At 52.7% G+C, this 23,546-nt stretch overlaps 1 protein-coding gene across 2 annotated transcripts; it reads left to right on the top strand.

Moving 5' to 3' along the window:
* Positions 1–317: 317 nt before the first annotated feature.
* On the top strand, positions 318–22,666 carry AGFG2 (ArfGAP with FG repeats 2). 2 transcript variants are annotated; one of them, XM_080830638.1, is made up of 13 exons: positions 318–710; positions 8,965–9,058; positions 9,918–10,033; positions 11,039–11,192; positions 11,808–11,973; positions 12,704–12,829; positions 13,546–13,578; positions 19,081–19,201; positions 19,374–19,456; positions 19,637–19,720; positions 20,611–20,739; positions 21,053–21,138; positions 21,430–22,666. In XM_080830638.1, the coding sequence occupies exons 1-13, from the start codon at positions 490–492 to the stop codon at positions 21,487–21,489; spliced, it is 1,473 nt and encodes a 490-aa protein (XP_080686764.1). In that variant the 5' UTR covers positions 318–489; the 3' UTR covers positions 21,490–22,666. The 2 variants fall into 2 exon arrangements, with proteins under 2 accessions (XP_080686764.1, XP_080686763.1); XM_080830637.1 differs by having other exon boundaries at positions 19,634–19,720.
* The last annotated feature ends 880 nt before the right edge of the window (positions 22,667–23,546 follow it).

The raw sequence follows: 23,546 nt of genomic DNA, 5'->3' as shown, positions 1-23,546 counted from the left end.
GCGCACGCGCGAGACACCTACTCTTTCTCGCTCGCTAACTTTGCAGCCTGGCCAGCCAATCAGAGTTAGCGTCGGAGCCCGTGTTCCGAGGACCCACCAATCGAATCTGGGAGGCGGGCCGCCGTGGAGGCAGTGGCGAGAGGGGGCGGGGACAGGGAGAGGGCACGCTCGGCTCTCGCGGCAGTGTCTCTGCGGGCCAACGGGAGAGGCCTGAGGGTGAAGGCGGTGGGGCGTGGCGTTGGGGGCTCCGGCAACCCAAGGCCGTCCAATGTCGAGCCAATCAGAGTGAGGAGGTGGGAGGAGACTAACCAATCAGCGTGCAGAATAGGCAAGGCAAGGGGTTGAGGAGTCTCTCGCGGACGTCTCCGGCTCCCTAGCTTCTGTCAGGGGAGCCGGGTGTGCGGAGGAGGCAGAGGAGGCGGGAAGACGGCTGTGGTTGAAGGGACGATTGCTGACTTGCGTGGAGGAGGTCCGAGGGAGCGGGCAACCATGGTGATGGCGGCGAAGAAGGGTCCAGGCCCGGGTGGCGGGGTCAGCGGGGGAAAGGCGGAGGCGGAGGCGGCCTCGGAGGTGTGGTGTCGCCGGGTGCGGGAGCTGGGCGGCTGCAGCCAGGCGGGGAACCGCCACTGCTTCGAGTGCGCCCAGCGCGGCGTCACCTACGTGGATATCACCGTGGGTAGCTTCGTCTGCACCACCTGCTCTGGCCTCCTGTGAGTGGACTGGCGCGGGGTAGGCGGGGGGTGGGGGGAAGGGGCTGCGGAGTGTCGGCGTTGGGGACAGCATGGATCCGGGGCGAAGGCACAGAGCCGAGGTCGGGGCGGCGGGGAGGCCTGGGGACGCTCCTGATGCGCCGAGAGGGTCGTCTGCTGCAGAGAGCTGTCATGGGGAGGGGAAATTGGCAGGGGAGACAAGACACGATTGGAGTCGCGTTGCAGGGGAAAGGAAGGGCACCGGACAAGAAGGGAGAAACTCCCGAAGGGGGGGGGCGGCGAACCGAACCGAAAGTGGGGGAGAGTTGAAGGGAACAGGGGCGGGGGTGGGGGGTGGTTAGAGATTTAAAGGGCCAGAGAATGACACACACCTTGAAAGGGAACTCTCCGTAGGTGAGGGGCAGATAGGAAAGGGGGAGAGTAAGCTGGGCTCTAGAGGGAGGCGTACCCATCCTGGGCTTGTGCCCATCCTGGGGTGTGAGATGGAGAAACCCCTTTAAAATAGGTAAGTTAACCCGGGCTAACAGCCTAGAGATAGTGACAGGTAAGGAGCCTCGTTCCGGCCTTCAGGGGCAGGTCCTAATGGTGCAGGGCTCTGGAGTGCAGGTCTAAAGCCATGAGAGCGGATGGGTTACCCTGTTAGAGAGCTTAACTTTTCCAAAGGTTGGGGATCTGGTTGAGCCATCCTTAAGTGTAATAGTTTACACCTTTAAGCTTCTTGTTGCCATGGCTTGATCCTGGTAGTAGCATCTGGCAGCTCTTTCCAGATTTGGGGGAGTTTTGTTGTATAATCTGCAATGCTACACTTGGCACCGGCACTGTATTTGGTCATGCCCGAGCTAATGTAGAGCCACACAGTTCCAGGCCAAATTTCTGGTTACAGAGTAAGGTTCTTCCCCCACCCCATAGGGAATTATTTAGTTAGATGGTGATTAACGTTTGATACCAACCCTATATCTCAATTCTGTCTAAGTCCATCAAGAGATTCATTCTGACTTGTTTAGTATTGCTTTAATATATTGGTTTGTCAGTTTTGTATTTAACAAGGGGGGCTTTCCTTCTTTCTTCTTACACCTTTAGGAGCCAAGGAGGAAGCAGTATTGTTCTTACATGACAGATGGGAGAACAGAAGCAAAGAGAGGTTTACTGATTTATCCAGTGCCATATGGGGGTTGCTGTTTTCAGCATTTGTTATTGGATATTAGTTCTGATCACGGCAGACCAGAAATGAAGATCCAGGTCTCCTCAGATACCGTGTAGGATTCTCTCCCTCTCTGGGATTTCTACCTCCTTTGCCAAACTTCTGTGTTCTGAGCAAACTCACTTGTGTGTTACGACTTGGATCTAAGTAAATGCTAGTAGGGCTCTTGGGACAATGATTAGAACCCAAACAGGAAGGTGTCAAAAGGTAGAGACTTAACTGAAGCCAAAAGGATAGAACTGAGACTGGGACAAGTACTCCGAGGAGAGAAGGAGCGAAGTTTAGGACTATTTATAGCAGAAAGAGAAAGAACAGATTCCCGAAGATCCTGTTATGAAGAGGAAAATCTGATTATAGAGTCTGGGAGCAGGGGGATAAAACTGATGGCATATCAGAGGCTGAGTCCTAGGAAGGAAATGTTTGGAAACAGTATTAATCCATCCCCATGGTTTGCTGCATGGCACAAAAGATAAAGCACCGACTAAATGGGAGGGCTGACACTATTTTCAGTATTTTATAGATCTTGGGCGCCTGGGTGGCTCAGTGGGTTAAGTCTCTGCCTTCAGCTCAGGTCATGATCTCAGGGTCCTGGGATCGAGCCCCACATCGCATCGGACTCTCTGCTCCACGGGGAGCCTGCTTCCTCCTCTTTCTCAGCCTGCCTCTCTGCCTACTTGTGATCTCTCTCTGTCAAATAAAGAAATAAAATCTTTAAAAATATATATATATATGGGGCACCTGGGTGGCTCAGTGGGTTAAAGCCTCTGCCTTCAGCTCAGGTCATGATCCCAGGGGCCTGGGATCGAGCCCCGCATCGGGCTCTCTGCTCAGCGGGAAGCCTGTTTCCCTTCCTCTCTCTCTGCCTGCCTCTCTGCCTACTTGTGATCTCTGTCTGTCAAGTAAAAAAAAAAAAAAAAAATATATATATATATATATATATATTTTATAGATCTTGGTTTAAAGTATCCCATAGATAACATTTCCTTTCTATAATGAATATCCCTCAATCAGGACAGAAGGAGGGTCAGGGGATCTGGCACACATTAAAAACCTGATTTCTTTTGCTAGAACAGTTAACTCCTTAAATATCAGGGCACACTTTGCAGAACGTGACCACCTTTTCCCTGTGTTCATTATTTTGGGTCTTTAGTGAAAGATCAGAAGGCCGGGCCAATAAATGAAGCTGAACTAAAGGGCATGTTGACATCATAAGGAGAGAAAGAGGAAATTCTAGAAGCCCGCTGTAGTTTTCCTGGCTGTGCCTAAGTTCTTGATGGTACTTCTCCTGTGCTAATTGAAGTTCTAATTAGCATGAGCTAAGTAGGGCAAGGCAAAGGAACCTTATAAAAGGGTCTTCACAAAGTACTGCCTGTGCCCTCTGATGCACCTTGGGCAAGGCTGGGCGCTGGTGGGTGGGCCGTGACCAGAAGGTGGAAGTACTTGCTTATCGCTGGGCGCAGAGTTAAGAGGAAGCAGGCACAGTCTAGCAGGCCGTGGAGGGGCCTGGCTCCAGGGGGACACATAGACCAATTAACATCTTAAACCCACATGGTTGATTGCCCACAGATGAGGATTTCGCGGTGCTGGGAAGTGAATATCATGGTAGGCCCCAAGAGGCTGCTCATTGATTCAGTCAATCTGTCAACATACATTTATCGAGTGTCCGAGTGTCTGTCAAGCTCCAGATACGGTCTTAGGCACTGGAGATATGGCAGTGCACAGAACTGTACCCATCTTCATGTAGCTTACACCGTCGTGGAAGCCATGGGCTTTAAGTCAATCATTAAATATATAATTACAGGTGGTAATAAGTGCTGTGAGGTAAAGCTCAGCATGGGCTAGAGAGTGATGGGAGCTCACGTTGAGGTATGATGACGGAAAGAGAAGAAATATCCTTTGTTTAAAGGACTAGGGTTTTGGGGCGCCTGGGTGGCTCAGTCGGTTAAGCATCTGCCTTTGGCTCAGGTCATGATCCCAGGGTGCTGGGATCGAGACCCGAGTTGGGCTCCCTGCTCAGCGGGGAGCCTGCTTCTCCCTCTCCCTCTGCCACTCCCCCTGCTTGTGCGCTCCCTCTCTCTCAAATAAATAAAACCTTTAAAAAAAAAAAAAAGGACGAGGGTATTGAGGGGGGCAAGAATTCAAGTACAACACTTAGCACCATAGCCAGAGAAAGAAGACAGCAGAGACTGGCTTTATTTTGAAAGCCAGCTTTCTGCTGAGGATGTTACAAATACGTCCACCTCTTGGGGGAGTGGAGCGTTCTGGGGGCAGTGAGCACAATTAACCAGAGCTCCCAGCTGGCTGCACGGACTGATGTGGCAAAGTTGACTGTTGCAGCCAAAGTTGAATTTCCCAAGATCTGCAGAAAATTTTCGATTTTAATACTGGTGGGTGGGTATGACTATGGCTTCATCACTACATGTGAGAGCTCATTCTCATTTTCTTTTTTCATGAGAAATATTTTCTCAGCTCTAGCAGAAAACCACAGCGTTGGTGTGAGGGATTGAGAGAGAGAGAAGCTGCTAGTTTGGGCTGTTTCTAAATTTATATTCATGCTGCCACAATTGTAGGTCCCAAATTTGACCTAGTTTTATTCATTTGGTTTTCGTCCAATACCTAGTTTCCTTAACCTGGATATAGGTCCTTTTCATTTCCCCAACATATACATCTGCCTATGTGTTTTGTTGTGTCTGACTCTTCTCGTAGAGAGCACAGCTAGGACAGGGTCGAGATTGCTGCTAAAAAGTACTTTTTCCAAAACAGTGCCTTCAGTGGTTTTTTTTTTTTCTTGTTCTGGTTTGCCCACCTGCCTCAATGGATAGACCACGTTTCTTTAGTAAAAAAAATAGATCTTGGGGCCTGAAATGTCATTGACATCAGGAATGGGCACTGTCTTTGACGCCCAGTTTTTTTCAGCAAAGTCTGTGGCATGCTTCCCTAACCTGGCTGTTTGGGCCCATCTTTTTTTTTTTTTTTTTAAGGTTTTTATTTATTTATTTGACAGAGAGATCACAAATAGACAGAGAGGCAGGTGGGGGTGGGGGGCGGGGAAGCAGGCTCCCCACCGAGCAGAGAGCCCGACACGGGACTCCATCCCAGGACCCCGAGACCATGACCCGAGCCGAAGGCAGAGGCTCAACCCACTGGGCCACCCAGGCACCCCATAGGTCCATCTTTAATCCATCGTCCTTCAGGACTCAGTAATAGATACTGGTCTCCTCTGCTTCTGCACAACTTTATTCCAGTAGTGGGATTAAGTCAGGATTTGGGTGGAAAGAGCTCTGGGCTGCGTGCCTAGGAGAGGTGCTTGACAGCTCTTTCTTTGTGACAAGTCCCTAACCTCCAGGTGCCTTAGTTTCCCCATCTGGCTTTGCTGGTAGTGGTTCCTCGTTGAAGCTCTTTTATCTCCATGGAGGAAAAGGCATAGCGTGTTGCTCAATAATTCAGTACTTTTCCATCCGTCTGGGTGAGAGAGGCAGACGTGTCTCTGGCCCCTGTGTGAGTCCCGTCCCTCTATCGCCTCCCACCTCACCTTTCATCCAAAGAGATGAGAAGAAGGGGAAAGAATGTCAAAGAAACCAAGAATGAGCCTGAAGAGGAAAGCAGAGGACAACAGTTTATCACTGTCACTAAGGAAGAACTACAGGAAATGAGTTGAAGCGGGGATTTTCGATCAGGAAGAAGTTCCCTAAAAGTAGTGAAATTGAGCCTGCAGCAGGGTAAGGCGGGAGCTCTCCTATTAGGGACTAGTAAGAGTCTCTAATAGGGACTCTTCTTTGGTGATGTTTGGATCCAAGATAAGAACCCTGCTCAGAGGCAGAGGACTGGAATCCCAGGAGCAAAGAAACGCCCCCGTGGTGGGGGAATGAACCTGAACGCAAAATATCCAGAAGTCAGGAATTCCCAGGTCCAAGTTCGGCACAAAGGAAAGAACTTGGGTGCCGAGTAGAACTGTTTTTTTCCATTGTTTGACCTGACAGAAACTTCTTATCTGAGCCACTGAGCAGGTCTGAGACTTTCACCAAGCAAGACAGAAGTGAAATATGGGCCGTTGTAAGGGTGACGACCACAGAAAAACAGAAGGTGTGGTATTTGTAGGAATAGTCCTACGCTTGATAGCATCAAAGGGAAGGGAGAGAGAGGCAAGGAGAGAGCCCTGGGCGGGCTTTAGGGTCCCTGCAGGTCCCTTGGCTGCCAGTAATTCAGGGCACTTCAAAGAGGGAATGCCAGTCAGGTGCCCTGCAAAACCAAAGCAGAAGGCCTCCCGAATGGGCCAAGGCTCGAGTCCTAGTAACGTACTTGCTTTCGGTTGCAAACACTTGCCCTATTCTGGGCAAATAAATTTATCTCTGTGTTTCCCCAGCACCACCTGGTCAGAAATAACAGAATGGATTTGCTGTGATCCCCGAAGGGCAGTGTCTCCTTCTAGCTCTCGCTTCTTTTTGGGGGGAAAGCTGTGAGTCATGTCGGGGAGACTGGGGGCAGCTTGGAGATTGGTTCTGTTTGATTCCAGGCCAGTGACTCAGATCTGGCCCCCCGCATGACCCTGCTATGTCCCCAGCGAGCCTCTATACCCCTCAACCATTCGATTTCAGCTACTGGGAGGAGAGGGGCTCTTGCGTCTTAACTTGCTCCTGTCAGCCAGCAGTGGCCTCTCTCTGATTCAGAAACAAAAAGCTCTGACTCATAGGCCATGTAACTAGGTCCTCTTCCTGGGCTGCAGAATGTTGCCTTGTAGAGAATTCTCCCTGCCCCCAAACTGGGGCTCTAGTTATACATAATCCAGTCTACAGACATCAAGGTCAGAGCACTGCTTTTTGTGCTGTGCTACGGAAACATCCTGTTCCCTCGGATTCATTTGGCCCAAAGCACCTAAGTCACTTATTTTCTCTGCTTTCCCTTCATCCTATCTCCCCCCGCCCCGAGAAAAACCCCTCTAGTCCAAGCTCAGCCATAGGAAGCTCTGTTGTTCTAATCATCCCCTCCAGACTGATGAATCGGTCAAGTCCCTCCCCCTCCCCCACTAGGAAACACACCTCCCTGTTTACACTTTGCTAACAGTTCCTGGTTGTCCTTTCAGGAAACGTCAATGACCTTTTTGTGATAGACTTCGAATCTGTTTTCCTAGTGTTAACGTAATATATTTTACTTTTCCCATGGCCATTTCTCTTCCATCCCCCACTGCGGCATCCTGGTGCCACATTCTCCCTGATCCGGCTCTGTGTATGCCTAAATGGCACCCAACCATGTCGAGAAGTATCTTTGCCCAGGCTTCTAGGGTCACTGTAAGCGAGCGCCCGGTGATCATGGAGTAGGTCCTACATGATAAGTGATCTGTATGATACAGAGTGATAACTGTTGTATTCCTCCAAGTGCCTACCACAATGCCTTGTATTTTGGCAAAGGATATATTTGTTAGTGGGAGGGGGGAGGGCTGGGATCCCTGGGATCACAGGGACGGAGAGGTCTGCTCTGGCTAAACTTTGACCGTTTGGCCTTTGAGAGGGAAGGGCTTAGGGATTAAAGTGACCAAGAGCTAGGGAAAGAATATAAAAGGCTGTCTGGACTTCAAGACAAAACTAGGCCATGAGTAAGACAGGCTTTAGTAGAGAAAACTGGAGTATCTCTGAAATGTGCTTAGAAGAGTTTTCAGGGCCGATCAGATTTAAGAGCTATTGTTTGACACGTAGTTACGAAGCCTTGCTTTTGGATTTCGCTGCTCTAATCTTTCCTTGGGGCATCAGACCTCTTTGATACTGTCTTTTAAAGAAGCATTTTGAGACCCTTTACTAAAAAGTCTAGCAGCAGAATTGCTGAAATTGCCTTCAATTACAGCCTCCGGTGTCCTGTCCTTTGTTAGAGTCCTGCAATCCGTACTTTATCATTCAAAGGGGCTACCGCTCTTCACTGTTCGCCCTGGACTGTGTCACCTGTCCCCTCCCCCACCCCATCCCCACTGCCTCGGTGTAGGCTTACACAACACTGCCATTCTTCTAGACTCGCAGGGACACCTTCATTTCGTGGGTGCACCTGTAAGCCTGAATTTTGTCTACAGTTTCCATTTGGTAAACTGTGTGGTCTCTGCCTTCCTCTTTGCTTTCCTGATGGCATCAACCAGGACCCTCTTCCCAAGTTCCTTTTATTTTCATATCTTGGTTTGCCCTTTCATTTTTTTTTTCCCCCAGGGGAGTTTAAGTCTGAAAAGCCACATGAGCTGAAACTGTCTTTCCTGCCGGTGCCTGTGCTCATTCACGTGCGGGTCCCAGGGGCTGGTTTACTCATTGTGGTTTGGCCAGCTTTGTTTTCATCCGATAAGTGCTGGTGGTCTAGACCAGAGTAAAACTTAAGGGAAAAGGAAAGGGGAACCTGGCTTGGCGCCAGGTTTCCCTTGTGAGAACACTCCAGAGGGCAGTTGAGTCGGCAAGGAAGCCTTCTTGTCTACTGTCATCTCCACAGGGCTTCTGTGGGCACAACTAGACTCCTAGAGAGTTAACAGAACACATAGAGCTGGCACAAAAGCATCGCTACGGGATGCATGTTCCTGACTCATGCCAATCTCATATTCATGGTTGAAGCTGACTTCCTCCTGCTTCATCGAAAGATCGAGAGCTGAGAAAACCTGGATTATCTCTTTTCCCAGACAGAGATCTCTTCCTGAAAGGGAGGGGCCCTCTCCACCCCTACCACCACACTTTCTGTTGAGACAAAGAGGAGGGGCAGGCAGGTGTAAAACAGGAAATGGGAAGTGGGCCCATCTCTCAGTTCCTGGAAGTACCCCCCAGTCTGCAGGCTGAACACGGAACTGAGGCAAACAAGAGAAGGCTTCTGGGGTGGGCGGGCTCTGCCTTCCTCTCCAGAGTGACAGGGAACATGACACATTCTTGACTGTCATTAAAAGCCTCCAAAACATTCTCGCTTCCCTTCTTTCCTTGAATTAGGAATCGCTCTGAGCTTAATTCATGTGTTGTTTTATCCTTTCTGCCCACCTCTCCTCCCATAAACAGACCTGCATGCTAACTGCATTGTGCCTCTCTTCCTGTCTCTCTCCCACAGGAGAGGCCTGAACCCCCCTCATCGAGTCAAGTCCATCTCCATGACAACTTTCACTGAGCCTGAAGTGGTATTCCTGCAATCCCGCGGAAACGAGGTGAGCCATCACCAATGGAGTGGCTGCTGGCTGTCGTTGCCCTGCGGGCCCGGGGGGCGCTTTGCCTCAAGACTGTAGCTCTCTTTTTTGGTCGAGTTTCTTTTATTTTTTAGTATATAGTATATCTTGTCTATGTATATTTGTATATCCGTGGAATCTTGGTTATACACATTGTGCTTTGTCTAGGCCCTCGTTAGAGGAATCGGGGAGAAAGGAGCAAAATCTCTGTAGGGGGTGACTCCCGGGCACTCACAGGGAAGACGGCCCCTGGACGGTTAGAGCTCCACATTCCTGAACATTCAGAGTAGACGGGGCCGGCCCCCTGGAATAAGATCTCCTGGAGCCAGCTCTACCGACCCTACCCTCAGCACCCTGGGATTAAGCTCACACATGTCCTCGAATGTGGGTTACACCCCTTCCCCAGCTAAATCTGCTGGCGGTGGGAAGACACCATCCTTGGTGTTAGCAATCCTCCTAGCTTGCAGGTGATTGGCTTACTTGGAGGGTGCCAACCAGGGAAGGCTCTGGAGGGGTGTTCTAGAAGCCACAGCTCTAACAGTTGTCCCTGACCCCACCCCCATCCAGATTTAGTTCCCCATAATTCTCATGGCCCTCTCTTTTCTAAGTTGTGTCATAACATGTAATTATAAATCTATTTTTACTTACCTAAGGCGTGACCTCCCCATTAGATGGTCAGCTCTGTGAGGACAGGGATGGTGTCTGCTTTGTAGATACACCCAGACTCTCAGCTGTGTCTGTGCTCAGTAAATATGTACTGATGAATAAAGTGGGGGGTGCTCTCCTTCCCATCCCATGCTTTCTGCCTGAACTCCTCTCTTACCTGATCCCATGCCTGTAGGTTTGCAGGAAGATCTGGCTGGGCCTGTTTGACGCTCGGACATCTTTAATACCAGATTCCAGGGACCCTCAGAAGGTGAAGGAGTTTCTCCAGGAAAAATATGAGAAAAAGAGATGGTAAGGAGGAGGAAAGAGATTGCGACGCACACCCGTGTCCCACGACATTCTTCCAGACTTGAATTGGGGCTTTTCTCAAAGGCCGGACTTCAAAATTATAAAGCTACCTAAAGGACAACTTGTTCCCAGTCACTAACCTTGCAGATTCGATGCCTCTCTTTTGGAGAGACATTAGACTGCCTGGAGAAGGCCTGGGCCTGAGGGAGTATGGGGCAGGTTAAAGCCCAGCTGGGCCCATATATGCAGAGAGGCAGCTGAGAGCACATGTCCTAGAGCCCTGTGCTTTTAACCCAGCGTTTTATCCACAGTTTACGTGTGTTCTGTTTTCCTGGTGACGAGAACAGCGTCTCTGTTCCGCCCTGCCTTTTCTCTCCCCGGGTGGCACTTTCCGTGGCTTGATCTCGGGGGTGTGTGCATGCTGGGGGGATAACTCTAGGGCAGAGAGGAGAATGCAGACAGCAAGGAGATCATTGTGGACAAAACAGCATTTTGGAGCCCCTGCTGGGGGTGTCCTCCAGACAGAGAAGATACCTCCAGCGTAGAATGTACACACACTGGAGTGGAGGGGATTTTATCAGACGTAGCAGAAGCTGGCAGGATAGATTGTGAGCACTTAGAATAGGAGGGGGCAGAAACTTTCTGTGGGACTGGAAAGGAGCTGGAAAATAGCATCACCTGTCCAGCAGTATTGCTGGCGGGTTATTACTTGAAACCCAAATGGTTTGATGTCAGAGAGAGAAAGGAGAGGGGAGAGAAAAACCGGCCCAAGTCAGAGCAAAGTGAACATTCCCGCAAAAGAGAATGAGCATCTGACAGTAAAGAGGGACCCTCAGGATGGGCAGAACTTGGCTGAGTTACGAAAGTCCCTTTAGTTCGAAAAAGAAAATCCGTGGGCAAAGGCCAGGGGACTCGGACTGCTGTCACACCTGTGCTTCCCAGATGCCTACACTGAGCATGGCCCGCGGTGTTACCCCCTCCTCTCAGCCTCACTATTCTTTCTCAAAGGTATGTCCCCCCAGACCAAGTCAAGGGGCCCACTTATACCAAAGGCAGTGCCTCCACCCCCATGCAGGGCTCCGTCCCGGAAGGGAAGCCCCTGCGGACCCTCCTGGGGGAGCCTGCGCCGTCTCTCTCAGCTGCTGCCTCCACCTCTAGCCAGGTAACTCTCCCACCCGCCTTACGCCCTCCTGACACTAGTTGGGGATTTGGCAGACGGGGATGTCTGTTTCCTAAATCCAGCCCCAGCCCCGGACTTAGCAGACGACAGTAGAGGAGGTGGGAGTTAATTCTCAGCCCTGCTGTTACCTGTGTCTCGGACTCACCTTGGCCTCCTATCTTTGGGAAGAAAGAACCCAACAGGAAGTGCTATCAGGGAAGTCAGAGTGTCAACCTCAAACTTGACCATTGCTCCAAGGAGATTTGGAGGGGCCGGGACAATGCCTCAAGCCCCTGGGAAAGAGGAGGAAGTCCCAGCTCGGGGCATGGGGGTCTAGTGGGGGGCTGCTCTTGGCAACATCCCTGCGTAGCTCAGAGTTACTGTCACTGATAGACTCTGAAGTGTCTGCTTCTGGGAGCTGTGTGTGCTGAGAAGACGGAGAAGTTAGGTCCGTGAGGGGCTCAGGCAGCTGCTGCCCAGGAAATCTCTCAGTTGAGGGCAGTTTCTCCCTCTCTTCTCTCTCTACGTGCCTATCTGGGGGCAGCCTAGAGAGCCATGCAGGGGCCGGGTCATGTCTGGGACTCCCAAGTGCTCTATGTCATGCCTTCTCCTCTCAAGTCTGTCAGTCAGTCTCAGCCTCGGACGTCCCAGCCCCGGAGCTCTCAGCCACCTCCCCACTCCTCGGTCAAGAAAGCCAGTACTGACCTGCTGGCCGACATAGGAGGAGACCCCTTTGCTGCTCCCCACGTGGCACCAGCTTTCGCTGCATTCCCAGCCTTCGGGGGTAAGTGGGACCTGGGAGGAGAACATTCCTACAATGTATTACCCCTGACACAAGGCATTCACGCCCTTAGGGTGACCAAGTTCCCCCCCCAACAACCCCCTGCCCCCCACCGGCTCTAAGCTCCCATCCCACAAATGAGTGTGCCGACAGTTCTGAAGCATCAGGGTTGGAAGAGCCGGGGTCAGATGAGAGTGGCCGGGATTGTATCTGCGAGTTTGACCGGAAAACATGACAGTCGGGGACTCTAGCGCCTCCTTCTAGAACACTGGATCGCCTGCTTATTACTGTCTTTTTCCGTTAAAATGGGGGCAGGGGGCTTATCCTGTGTTCCATTTCCCCTGCCCTCTTCCCAAAGATCAGCAACAGCCAGCAGAGGGTTGAATAAAATGGTATCTAGTTGTCTTTTTGCCTTTCAAGCCCTTTCCCCCACCAAAAACAACTTTTTTTTTTTCCCACATGATTTAGCCCAAAGTAGCCCCTGACAAAAATGGGAATGCCTCATGGAATAAAGCTAGAAGATGGTGGGGAGTGAACTTGGGAGGCCTCTGACATCCCCTTTCCCCCAGCGGGCTTCTGGCCCTCTACCCAGGCCCCTGCCATCTCTCCCTGAGCAGGACCCTGTGGAAAGGCAGTATCCCATCAGTGGCCTTTGGTCTTCCCAATTGGTGCATATTTTATCGATTATATGTCCATTTTATATATATGGCCTTTATGTCCCCTCCACCTGTAGGCCAGACACCCTCCCACGGAGGCTTTGCCAACTTCGATGCCTTTGGCAGTAGCGCCGGCCCGTCTGCGTTTGGAAGCATTCCTCCCGGCAGCCAAGGCGCATTCCAGGCCCAGCCGACACCCACAGGTAAACTCTGCCCTGCTGTCTGCCCCTCCCTCCCGCTCCCCTCCTCCCTTCCACCTGCGTCCATGCATTGCCCTTCATTCGCATCTGCACCGACCTAGAGAGCTGGGCAGAGGGGACAGAGGAGAAAGAGAAGCAGGCCCAGGAAAGCAAGAGGGGGGCGGAGGAGACTCTTGGCAGGAAGAGGGGCTCCCGCTCCATTTTTGTCCGGGAAAGACAGCAGTCCAGTTGCCCCAGGAATTGTGGGGGTGTGCATAGGAGATCTCTGATGGGCAAGTTGGAGAGACCCCAGTCCTCGAAAAACCAAGAGTGGACATGAGCTTTCCTCTAGAGTGCTCTGATGGTCTGTGCTGGACACTGCGCAAAGGGCGAGGGCTGGGTCAGAGTCCAAGATAGTCTCCAAAAGTCCTCACTCACCCCCGTTAGAGCAGAAGCCTGTAAACTCAATGTCGTGTTGTGCAGCAATTGAGACACACCCCCCCCAAAAGAAAATACCCTAAAGACCACCGCTGTAAAGCACCTGGTTCCTCCCCGAGCCCCCAGACATCAGGTCTTCATAGCCTTGGGGCCGGCCCTCTGCGGTTGCCCATCCTGGACACACAAGAGGGCAGCCGGCGTGCTGGAAAGACCCGATGTCTGGGGAAAGCGGGTGACTTACGCTTTCTCTTTTCTCCCCTTCCCCCCGACCCGCCCTTCCCCCTCTCCACCCGCACTGCCAGCCAGTCGGATGCTAACTGGAAGTTACAGCTTTGGTGAGTTTTTCTTCCCACCCCACAGCCCACCCAAGGTAGAAGCCTGTCTCAGGTGCTCTGGCCCGAGAACTCTGAGGTCTGGAAGGAACCTTTCCAAGGTGGCCAGCTTCCCCATGAAGCAGCTCGGCAGTTCCCTGTCGTGCAGCCCACAGCAGGGCAGAGCTCGGCCCAGAGCCCAGACTCCCCTACTCTCTCACTCTGCCCACCACCTTCCCACCGTGCACCGCGAATTGTCTGCCTGCTTTTGTTTTTATTCCAGTTTCGGTTTTTTTGAATGGGGCAAGGAGGGACATTTTATATTGATCAAAGTTAAAATTCACAAAGAAGTCCTCATGTTAACCAGCTTAAAGTACCTGACAGGGTAGCCTTGAAAGTCAGAAAGCAGAAACTGTTAGACGCAATGAAAATGTAACACGGCAACCGAGAGGCAGACTCACAAGATTAATAGTAGATCAAGTAGGTAGACAAATAAGGAGGAAAGTAGGCCGTTTGACTAACACTGGAACAAGTTTGACCTAATAAACACAAGTAGAACTTTGTAATCAAAAGACGGGATTTTCAAACATGGGACACTTTTATAATCTGACCACAGACCAAGAGACAACACATAAACTTCTAAGAAGTAGAAATTGTTGGGCGCCTGGGTGGCTCAGTGGGTTAAAGCCTCTGCCTTCCGCTCAGGTCATGATCCCAGGGTCCTGGGATCGAGCCCCGCATCGGGCTCTCTGCTCAGGGGGGAGCCTGCTTCCTCCTCTCTCTCTCTGCCTGCCTCTCTGCCTACGTGTGATCTCTGTCTGTCAAATAAATAAATAAAATCTTAAAAAAAAAAAAGAAGTAGAAATTGTTCAGGTCACATTCTAAATGATAAAAGGTGTCCTAAAAGATGTCCCATAATAATGTTTCATTGTCCTTAAAGGCATGAGACAGGGAAAAGATAATTACAATATGGAAAACAGATAAAAAGCTAATAGCCATCATGTGTTTTTTTAAAACCCCTATAAATAGGGGGGCCTGGGTGGCTCAGTCATTAAGCATCTGCCTTCGCGGCTCGGGTCATGATCGCAGGGTCCTGGGATTGAGCCCCGCATCGGGCTCCCTGCTCAGCGGGAAGCCTGCTTCCCCCTCTCCCACTACCCCTGCTTGTGTTCCTCTCTTGCTGTGTCTCTCTCTGTCAAGTAAATAAAATCTTAAAAAACAAACCTCATGTAAATAATAAAGAATAGGATAACACACAACAGATACAAGCAGCTAATAATACCCAGAAAAAGATGAAAGTGTTTTCAACCTGACTAATCACAGAAAAACACAAATTAGGGTCAGATGATAATTCCGCACATTATATTCACGGAAGTTTTAAAGACTAGTAATGGCCGGTACTGTGTGGGGTGATTGGACCTTTTGCATGTTACCAGTAAGAATGTAAGTTGGCACAGGAGGATTCAGTGTAGCAAGAGGGAAGTGTTCCTTGCAATGAGAGCTTGAAAGGAAGCAGCCTGTATAAGGTGGTTATAAATTGGTCCAGCCAGAAATGCATGCCTATTGGGGCATCTGGGTGGCTCAGTGGGTTAAGCACCTGCCTTGGGCTCAGGTTATAGTCCCAGGCAGCTTTTGGGCTCCCTGCTGAGCAGAGAGCCTGCTTCCTCCTCTCTCTGCCTGCCTCTCTGCCTACTTGTGATCTTTGTCAAATAAATAAATAAAGTCTTTAAAATAAATAAATAATCTTTTTTTTTTAAGATTTTATTTATTTATTTTATTATTTATTTGACAGATCACAAGTAGGCAGAGAGGCAGGCAGAAAGAGAGGAAGGGAAGCAGGCTCCCCTGCTGAGCAGAGAGCCTGATGCGGGGCTCGATCCCAGGACCCTGGGATCGCGACCTGAGCCGAAGGCAGAGGCTTTAACCCACAGAGCCACCCAGGCGCCTCAATAAATAATCTTTATTAAACAAAAAAAAGAAAGAAAGAAAAGAAAAGAAATGCATGCCTGTCCCAATCCCGTGCCTGAAGGGCCAACATTTAAAGGAGAGAAGGAACGTGTCAGGAGCCCTCTCTGGCTGAAACTGGGGTGAACTTGAGTCCAGTGTCTGGTCATCTCAAAAAGAGATGGTCTGCAGCCCACCAGAGGCAGCCAGCTCTTGTGAGCCCCTGCGAGGAGCATCCGCATATTATCTCCAGGAGAAAGGAAAGATCTCCATTTTGCCGTTGACAAAACCAGCTCAACGTGGCCAGTGTCCTGGGCAGACCCGAATGGCGGATGAGCGGCAGCTCCCATTCACTTCCCACCGCACCGTGATCACGAGGGTGGTTCTCTGAGTGTGCCATAAAGGAGTACTGGGGATGAAGTAGGGAGACTTGGGTGAGAGGTGGGTGTCTTTTCTGACAAGCCTGGTTGTATTTTTATATTTCTGAGGGGGAGTCTGGAGAGGGGAAGTTTCTAAAACTGCTGTTTCCCCCGAAACTGCTAGAAGGCATGTCTACCAATCCAGCCGCAGGGAATGGGGCGCTGGGAGTGTAGAGGAAGCAACCAAGAGCCCAGGTACTCCATACCTAGGTTCTCCAGAACCAGCGGAAAGTGCTGGATTCACCTGGCCGTCGCGAGGGTCGGCTCTGCCCCCTAGTGGCCGCCGGGAGACACACAGCCTGGCGGCGGCGGGACTCAACAACGGCACCTTCCCAGCTTGGGGAGCTCCTGACCCAAAGGCCCAGAGCAGGACTGGGGAGTCTGACCTAAGTGAGGACAGGCAGCTGTGTTCACTCAGAAATTCCACATACCCCGAGTCATAGCCCAGGAAAGGCCAGGGGCCCCCGAGAATCGGAAGATTCAACGCCAGGCTGCTGGCTTCCGATCTTTCTGACTGCCTGGGGCCTAGAGAGGACAGAGACCAAGTGTGCTCAGTGGCGTGGTGACCTAGCACTGGTTCCTGTCGAAAACCCAGGGACTGAGAAGGAGGGTGGCCAAGACGAGCACTGGCACTTGGGAAGCCCCCCAACCTTGGACTCTCGGAGCAGGCGGGCCGGCCCTGGGCACCTGCCTTCTGTGCTGGACTCAGCTTCTCCAAGTCCGAGTGGAGATGCCTAGCACTGGGAGGATCCCCTTAAACCAGAGGGCTTTGGCCTTACCCTTTAGGGAAGGAAGCGCATGGAGCTTCAAATGATAGTTCTGGGGTCTTCAGAAAAGCCCCCAAACTTAGGGGAAGCCAGGCTAAAGTTTGAGGGGGCCAGGGAGCAGCACAGACTTGAGAACCAGCCTGGCTTGGCCACCATCCTGCTTTGTGTCTTACTTCTTCTACCCGTATCCCCCTCCTCTAAGGGGGTGGGGAGTATCTGCCCTTCTACGGTTGCCCGCTCATCCTTCCCACTCTCTACAGGGCTTTCCCCACCGGTTTTCTCATCTGAGTCTCCCCTCCACTCTCTCCACCTCTGCCACCACATTCCCCCTTCCCCACAAATAGGCTTCGGGTTACCCTCTTTTAGGCAGCTTCTGTAGCCCCACCGGGCTGGGCTGCTGTCTCACCACCTCTCCACCGCCATGCCCCTGGGAAGAGGAGCCTGTGTCCTTCACTTACTTTTTTTATCATCCTATTTTCTTTCTCTCTCTCTTTTTTTTTTTTTTTCCATGCTTGATGGCATCATAGACATGCCGTTCTGTACCTTGATTTATGTTTTAACTGAAAAGTACAGCTAGATCTTTTTTCATCAGTACAGGAAGAGCTTCCTCATTGTTTTTTTATGCCTGCACAATAGTCCTGCTTATGTGTACACTATAATTTATTTAATCCATCCCATGTTGATGAATATGTAGAACGAATGATGAAGTCTTTCGCTGTCAGACGGCGCTGCCGTTAATTACCCCGCATGTGTCCTGTTTTGCACATTTGTAACTTACATCCGTGAGAAAACTCCTGGCAAGGGAGTTGGTCTGGAGGGGGACACAGTTGATACAGAAACAAAAACACGTCCCTACAAAGATGTCAAGGGCCACAAGAGCAAAGAACAAGGTGTCAGGAGAGGAAAACCAGGCTCTCATTCAGACTGAGGTCAGAGGCGGCCCACCTGAAGGCACGGTTCTGTTAAAGCCCGAAGGCTGGGGAGGGCCGTGGCGGTGGGGCCTCCTGTTCAAGGTGGAGACAGAGGACGTGGAAAGCCTGGAGCTGGGGCTCCAGGAGAGGCTCTGGTTCGCTTGTGTTCAAGCCAGCCATCGTGTTTCCTTTGAGACCTTGTCTTGTTTCTCTGACTCCGCAGACAGTTTCTCCTATCAAAAGTTACGGTGATACCTCCCCATTGTGCATGCTTTACAGATTTCCAAATACTTGCCGAAAATACTTACCTGGGGGCGGGTGGTCTTCCAGGCCTCCGAGGAGAGGGCAAGCAAAAACAGGCTCAGGAGAGTAAGATGGTTTGCTCAGGTCGCAGCAGTAGCCGGAGTAGGGCCCGGACTGGAGTCCAGGTCTCCTCACTCTCCCTCTCATGCTGTCATCCAGCAGACAATTTCGGAGCACTGGCATGTGGCAGACACCATGCAAAGCGTGTTTCCCTTCGGTACGAATCTTCCGGCACTCATAAAAGTGAAGCCTTTTCCATCCGTAGCTTCATTTTGCCCCCACAACAGCCCAGAGTGGTGGACCGGACCCCATCATAGAGATGAGACAGAGGCTTTCTCCAAAGGACAGGGGTTTCTTAGACTGGCTCCTCCGGCTGTTTTGGAAGCTTCCCACGTGGGCTCGCCCTTGGGGTTTTCTCTTTTGCGATGTGATGGCCAGAGAAGGCAGAGGAGCCCTGATCTAAGCTCCTGGCTTAGGGTGGCCTCCCAAGAGGGGGCAGCTCCAGTGGGAGCGGGAGCTGAGCTGTCCGTCTGGGCTCGGGCGTGGGGCCCCACCTTCCACGAGAGGCTCCTGAGTGTCTGGGCTTTCTGCCCCTCACAGCTCCTCCCCTGCATCCCCTCTACCTGCCCCTTCCTAGGATTTATCCATAAATGCTGATTTGAGGAAAGGACAGACATTTCCATGTCTTTTTTTTTTTTTTAAAGATTTTATTTATTTATTTGACAGACAGAGATCACAGGTAGGCTGGAGAGGCAGGCAGAGAGAGGAGGAAGCAGGCTCCCCGCCGAGCAGAGAGCCCGATGCAGGGCTCGATCCCAGGACCCTGGGATCACGACCTGAGCCAAAGGCAGAGGCTTTAACCCACTGAGCCACCCAGGGGCCCCCATTTCCATGTCTTGAGGGAAAAATGGGAACCGTAAGTCAGCCTACAGCCAGAGGGACACGCACCCGACCGGAGGGCGGTTTGAGCACTAGAGAGATGGACGAGGGCCATGTTCCCTAGAACTCTTGGCCGGAGTCAAGGCCGTCTGAACTGGACGATCCAGGGGACTCAATCAGTGGGTGCACTCATGCCATCACTTTGCTGCGTCTCCCCTGCTCCCCCCACCTCCATCTCTCCTCCTGCCCCTTCCCTCCTGCCTCACCCCAGCACAACCTGTTCTGTTTCCTGTGATCGCCCAGGGAGCAGCCAGGTGACTCCATTCGCGGCCTCTCCTCTGGCACCGGCCAGTCAGCCCAGCAGCCTTGCCGATATGGGTGGCCTCCTGGTGCCCGGACCATCGGCTGGAGGTATCCCTAGCAGGTGGGTTCAGATGTCGGGGAGTCTGCCTTGGGGCCGCAGAGCCTTGCTTTCCACCCCCCGCCTGCTGAGCTCCTCCCATCGGCCGGGACAGGGTCTGTCTCCTGGTCCCTTGCCCTGCTGCTCCCCGTGATCCCCGGGGCCCTGCGTGCTGACTTCTCTTCCCACATCACAGCATCTTCGGGGTGGCCGGCCAGGTCCCCACGCTGCAGTCGGCCACAGCTGGTGGAGGCGGCGGCACTGGGCTTGCCTTTGGAGGTGAGTCTTGTCTGCGATGACCGTGGGAGGGGATCCAAGGCCAAGAGGAAACGGGGGACTCCGCAGGGAAGGGAGGGGAGAAAACACAGCAGACTTGAGAGGGATGCCATCTCCGAGCATGACCCACATGAGAAAAGATTAATTCTTTCTCGCACCTCTACCCCATTCTACCCTAAGCAGCCTTCACCAACCCTTTCACGGTACCTGCTGCTCTCCCCCAGCTGCCTTCCACGAACCCATTCCAGCCCAACGGCCTGGCCACAGGTAAGCCTCCGGACTCTGCCCGGGCCCTGACTCTCTCCAGGGCGCAAACCCCTCGCTCCTTCTTCCCTTCGCTCTGTCTGTCTGTCTGTCTCTTTCTCACACAACACACACCACTGTTTGGAGGAGTATCACCGGAGACCAGGCTGAATTTCCAGGCCGCCTGGTGGGCAAAGAGTACGACCCTCCAAGTCCCAGAATGAGAATTTCAGAATCACGGAAAACAAACTGCTGTGTCCCGAGCTGGTTCTGCGACTGATGTGGCAGGGACTCTCCCTTCTCACCCCTCAGCAGTGTCCCCCCACCCCCATCTTCTGTGTCCCACCTGCAGCCTTGCCCCTGGTCCCTGCTCTCATCGGCCTGGAGTGTTGGGATCTCCTGGCTCCCTGTTCCTCCCCTGCCTTTGTTGTTGTTGTTCTTAAAAACCTTGAGGCCAGGAAGAGTGCCTGGTAGCTGCCAGCGCCACTGACAGGCGTGGCAGACCCCGCTGCTGACAACTTTATACCCCTTATTGGCTTTTCCCGGCAGCCCTAGGAAAAGGGCCCGGCCTGCTTTTAGAGATGAGACCACTGAGGCCCATAGAGGGCTGATACTTTGCTTTCGTTGGCACAGTTTAATAGGTAGCTGGCAGCTGACCCCGGTTCCGGGCCACGCCCCTGCGCGGCACTGCTGTGCCCTCCATGCCACAAGCCACTGTGGGCAGGAAGAGGCCTGGTTTGCTAGGTGGTGTGAAAGCCGAAAGCTTCCCTGGCTCACTCAGGGTACTCTTACTGGGTACCTCTGGTTAGGGACACACGCTATCCCATGTCCCCCGTCTTGGAGAGATCTAGGAAGAACCATTCTCCAACCTGCCTTCCAGAACTCCACCTGAACTTCATGTCCTTGTTCCACAGGACCCAGCTTTGGGATGAGCAGCGCTGAGCCTGGCTTCCCCCAGACAGTGCCACCCACCAGGGCCTTTGTCAGCACCTTCCCACCACCCCTGTTCCCCGCACAGACCTCGGTGACTCAGCAGCAGAATGGTAAGGGATTCAGACTAGACCCTCCTTTCTTACCCCCACCCCCAGCCCCTGCAGGGATGCAGAGGGGTGGCCCTGATTAGTAGGACTATCAGGGAGCCAGACATCTGAGCTAGTTCCCTTTTGGACCAGTAGGGGGGGCCAGAGAAGCAGACCGGCCTGCTGTCCTCTGACTCTGCTCTGCACCCTCCGACGCAGACCGCAGGAAGGCCAGGCTCTTGCTGCCACTGTGGGAGGGGGCGGTTCCCCCGGGTGGAGTGCTCAGCCCCAGCAGGGGGGCAGGGCTGCGTCAGCTGTCTCTGCTCGCGCTTTCCAGGCTCTTCCTTCAGCGACTTAGGACCAGCCAAGCTGGGGCAGAGGCAACTGAGCCAGCCAGCAGGGACCTCCACCAACCCCTTCGTGGTGAGTGCGGGTATGGCCCCCCTCTGGGGGTCGGGGACAGAATCCTTTGAGGAGAACAGGGCAATGGGGGCTGGAAGCCCTGCCTTGACCACGCAGCGGGGGACTGGGTTAGTCCGTGGATGGTGGTGTCTCCCACACTCCCCTGCCCCCCACTTGCCTCAGCCCCCTGACTTTCCCACAGCCCCCAGCGCAGTAATTCTGGGGGAGAAAGGAATGCTGGACAGCATCTTTTCTCTGGTCTCCAGCTCTTCTCCCCTAACCCCCTAATTTGTGGTTGTTGTTTCTTTCCAGACTGGATCCTCATCAAGCCCGTTTGCCTCCAAACCTCCAACCACCAACCCATTCTTGTAGCACTGTGGCCTGGGGGGGGGCCTCTTCCCTGCCCTCTGAGGCCCCTCTACTCCCAGGAGCTCTGGTGACCATTTGCCTGTGGCATTTCTGTGGGTCTGAGACCAGAATGGGCCTTGTTTTCCAGGGAAGTGGTCTTGGGGATGGTGGAGGTGCTCATGCTTCGCTTGGGGCTTGCAGATAAAAGGGCAGCTTCCCAGGTCAGCTGCCCCCAAGGCTTCTCCCCTCCTCTCTCCAGCCCCCACCCAGGCAGGGAGGCCCAAGAGGAGAGAAGGCAGGGCCTGGCCTAGAGGAGTGATGGCGTTTGATTTCTCAAATTACTAATTATGATGACAGTAATCCTCACCTCCTGCCCTCTGCATACATAGTGGCCCCCTCCCAGCCGTGTGGGCAGAGGAAGCTGTGGTCACAGACTGACCAGCATCCCCCTGTGGGAGCAAACCTTCCCCCCACTCCCGACTTTCCAATGCTGGTCTCCTTGTGGAGAGAAGCACAGTGAGCAAAGTTGGGTCAAGGTGGAGAAGAGGTGTGGGGTTGACCTGGGACAGTGATCAGACAGGCTGAGAAGGCTGGGGGGATGGGGGGATGCAGGGTGCCCTTGGTGCCCTGGCTTGTGCCAGCACCCCCCTTTCCTCCCCACCCCCACCAGGCCAGGAGGCCCCCCATGGTTTTGCTTCCCCGGCAACCTCCCTCATCCTGGGTACTCAGGATGAATAATAGTTTTACCTACTACTTAGACATGCCCAACTCCTGTCAAGCACTTTAGTTTGCTGTGGTGTCATGTTTGGATACCGGTGTTTTATATTTATACATAGAGAATTTTCTAATATAGTCTATTATATATACACACACGCGCGCGCACACATGGAGATATATAGACACAGGCCGCCATTCTGCTCCCAGACAGCTCTCTCACATGGGGACTGGAACGGACCCCCATCTGTGCCTCGACCAGCAAAGCCGGAGCTCCAGAGGGTGGTGGGGAGGGCAGTCACGAGTCCTGAGCACCCCAGAGCCTGGGCTTTTCCAGGGAAAGGCTTTGTGCAATCGGCTGGGTTTTTTTTTTTTTTTTCCTTTCTTTTTCCCATGTGCCTCCCCCACCCCCCAGATCTCTGAGCCAAAGCCGTGGCAGGCGATGTTGGAAAAGAATCGCATTTGAAAGAAAAAGGAAATGGCTTCCATGATCTCACTTTGGCTTAGTTCCAGGGGCCCCAGTGCGACTGCTGGGCCCGTGAAGAAGCTGATGGTGCTGCGGGCCCAGGACGGGAATTCTTGCCGGACCTGGTTGGCAGTGTTAGGTGAGGGGGTGACTCCGCCGGGGGGGGGTGCCAGCTCCAAGATGGGAGATGCGGGGACCTGAGTGCAGGAGTAGACCGCCCCCAGGCCGGTGCGTCCTCGGCTCCTCCCCAGGCTGTTTTCACCCAAGGGTGTTGTGCCAACAGCCACGGTGTCCAGGCTGTTTGTGTGGGGACAAGGGAGCCAGTGTGGGTTAAACAGCTCACGGGGCAGAGAGGCCCAGCGGTCAGTCTTCTTCCTCCCTTTTCCACATTGCCCAGGGACTCTCGGCCCTTCAGCTGTTCATTCTTGGGATTCTCTGGGTCTTTCCACCCAATGACCTTTAACAGCAGAACAGCGAGGAGAGGTGGGGACTGTGTTCTCGGTTTATTTACTTTGAGGACTTCTCTAGAAATATTTCTAGCTGCTGTTGTTTGCCCAGCCAGGCGTGGCCTCCCCACCTTTGCAAGGCTCAGAACCCATCCTGTCTGGGGTCTGTGTTTCCATTCTCCCAGCCCCTTCCCTCCTTCCGTCGCCTGCATCTCCTGGAGACCACCATCCCTGGGTCTTTCGTGTTCTGTCCCCACTGGATTACCTCTCTGTCCCTTGTCCCTCTCTGTTTCCCATTTTCTCTCTGTAGAGCCAGTTAGAGGAGGGTGTAGGAGGAGGAGGAGGACCCCTTTCTTATTTGTCCCCGGCCACCCCAACTCCCTTTCCTAACCAAAAGCACTGAGGCTTGGAGGTGACACTGAAGGGGTGTGAAAGGTCACACTCCTGCTGTTTGT

This window comes from Martes martes (genome assembly GCF_963455335.1).
Source record: "Martes martes genome assembly, chromosome: 18".
Classification (NCBI taxonomy): domain Eukaryota; kingdom Metazoa; phylum Chordata; class Mammalia; order Carnivora; family Mustelidae; genus Martes; species Martes martes.
This window is presented reverse-complemented; position numbering and strand designations above follow the sequence as displayed.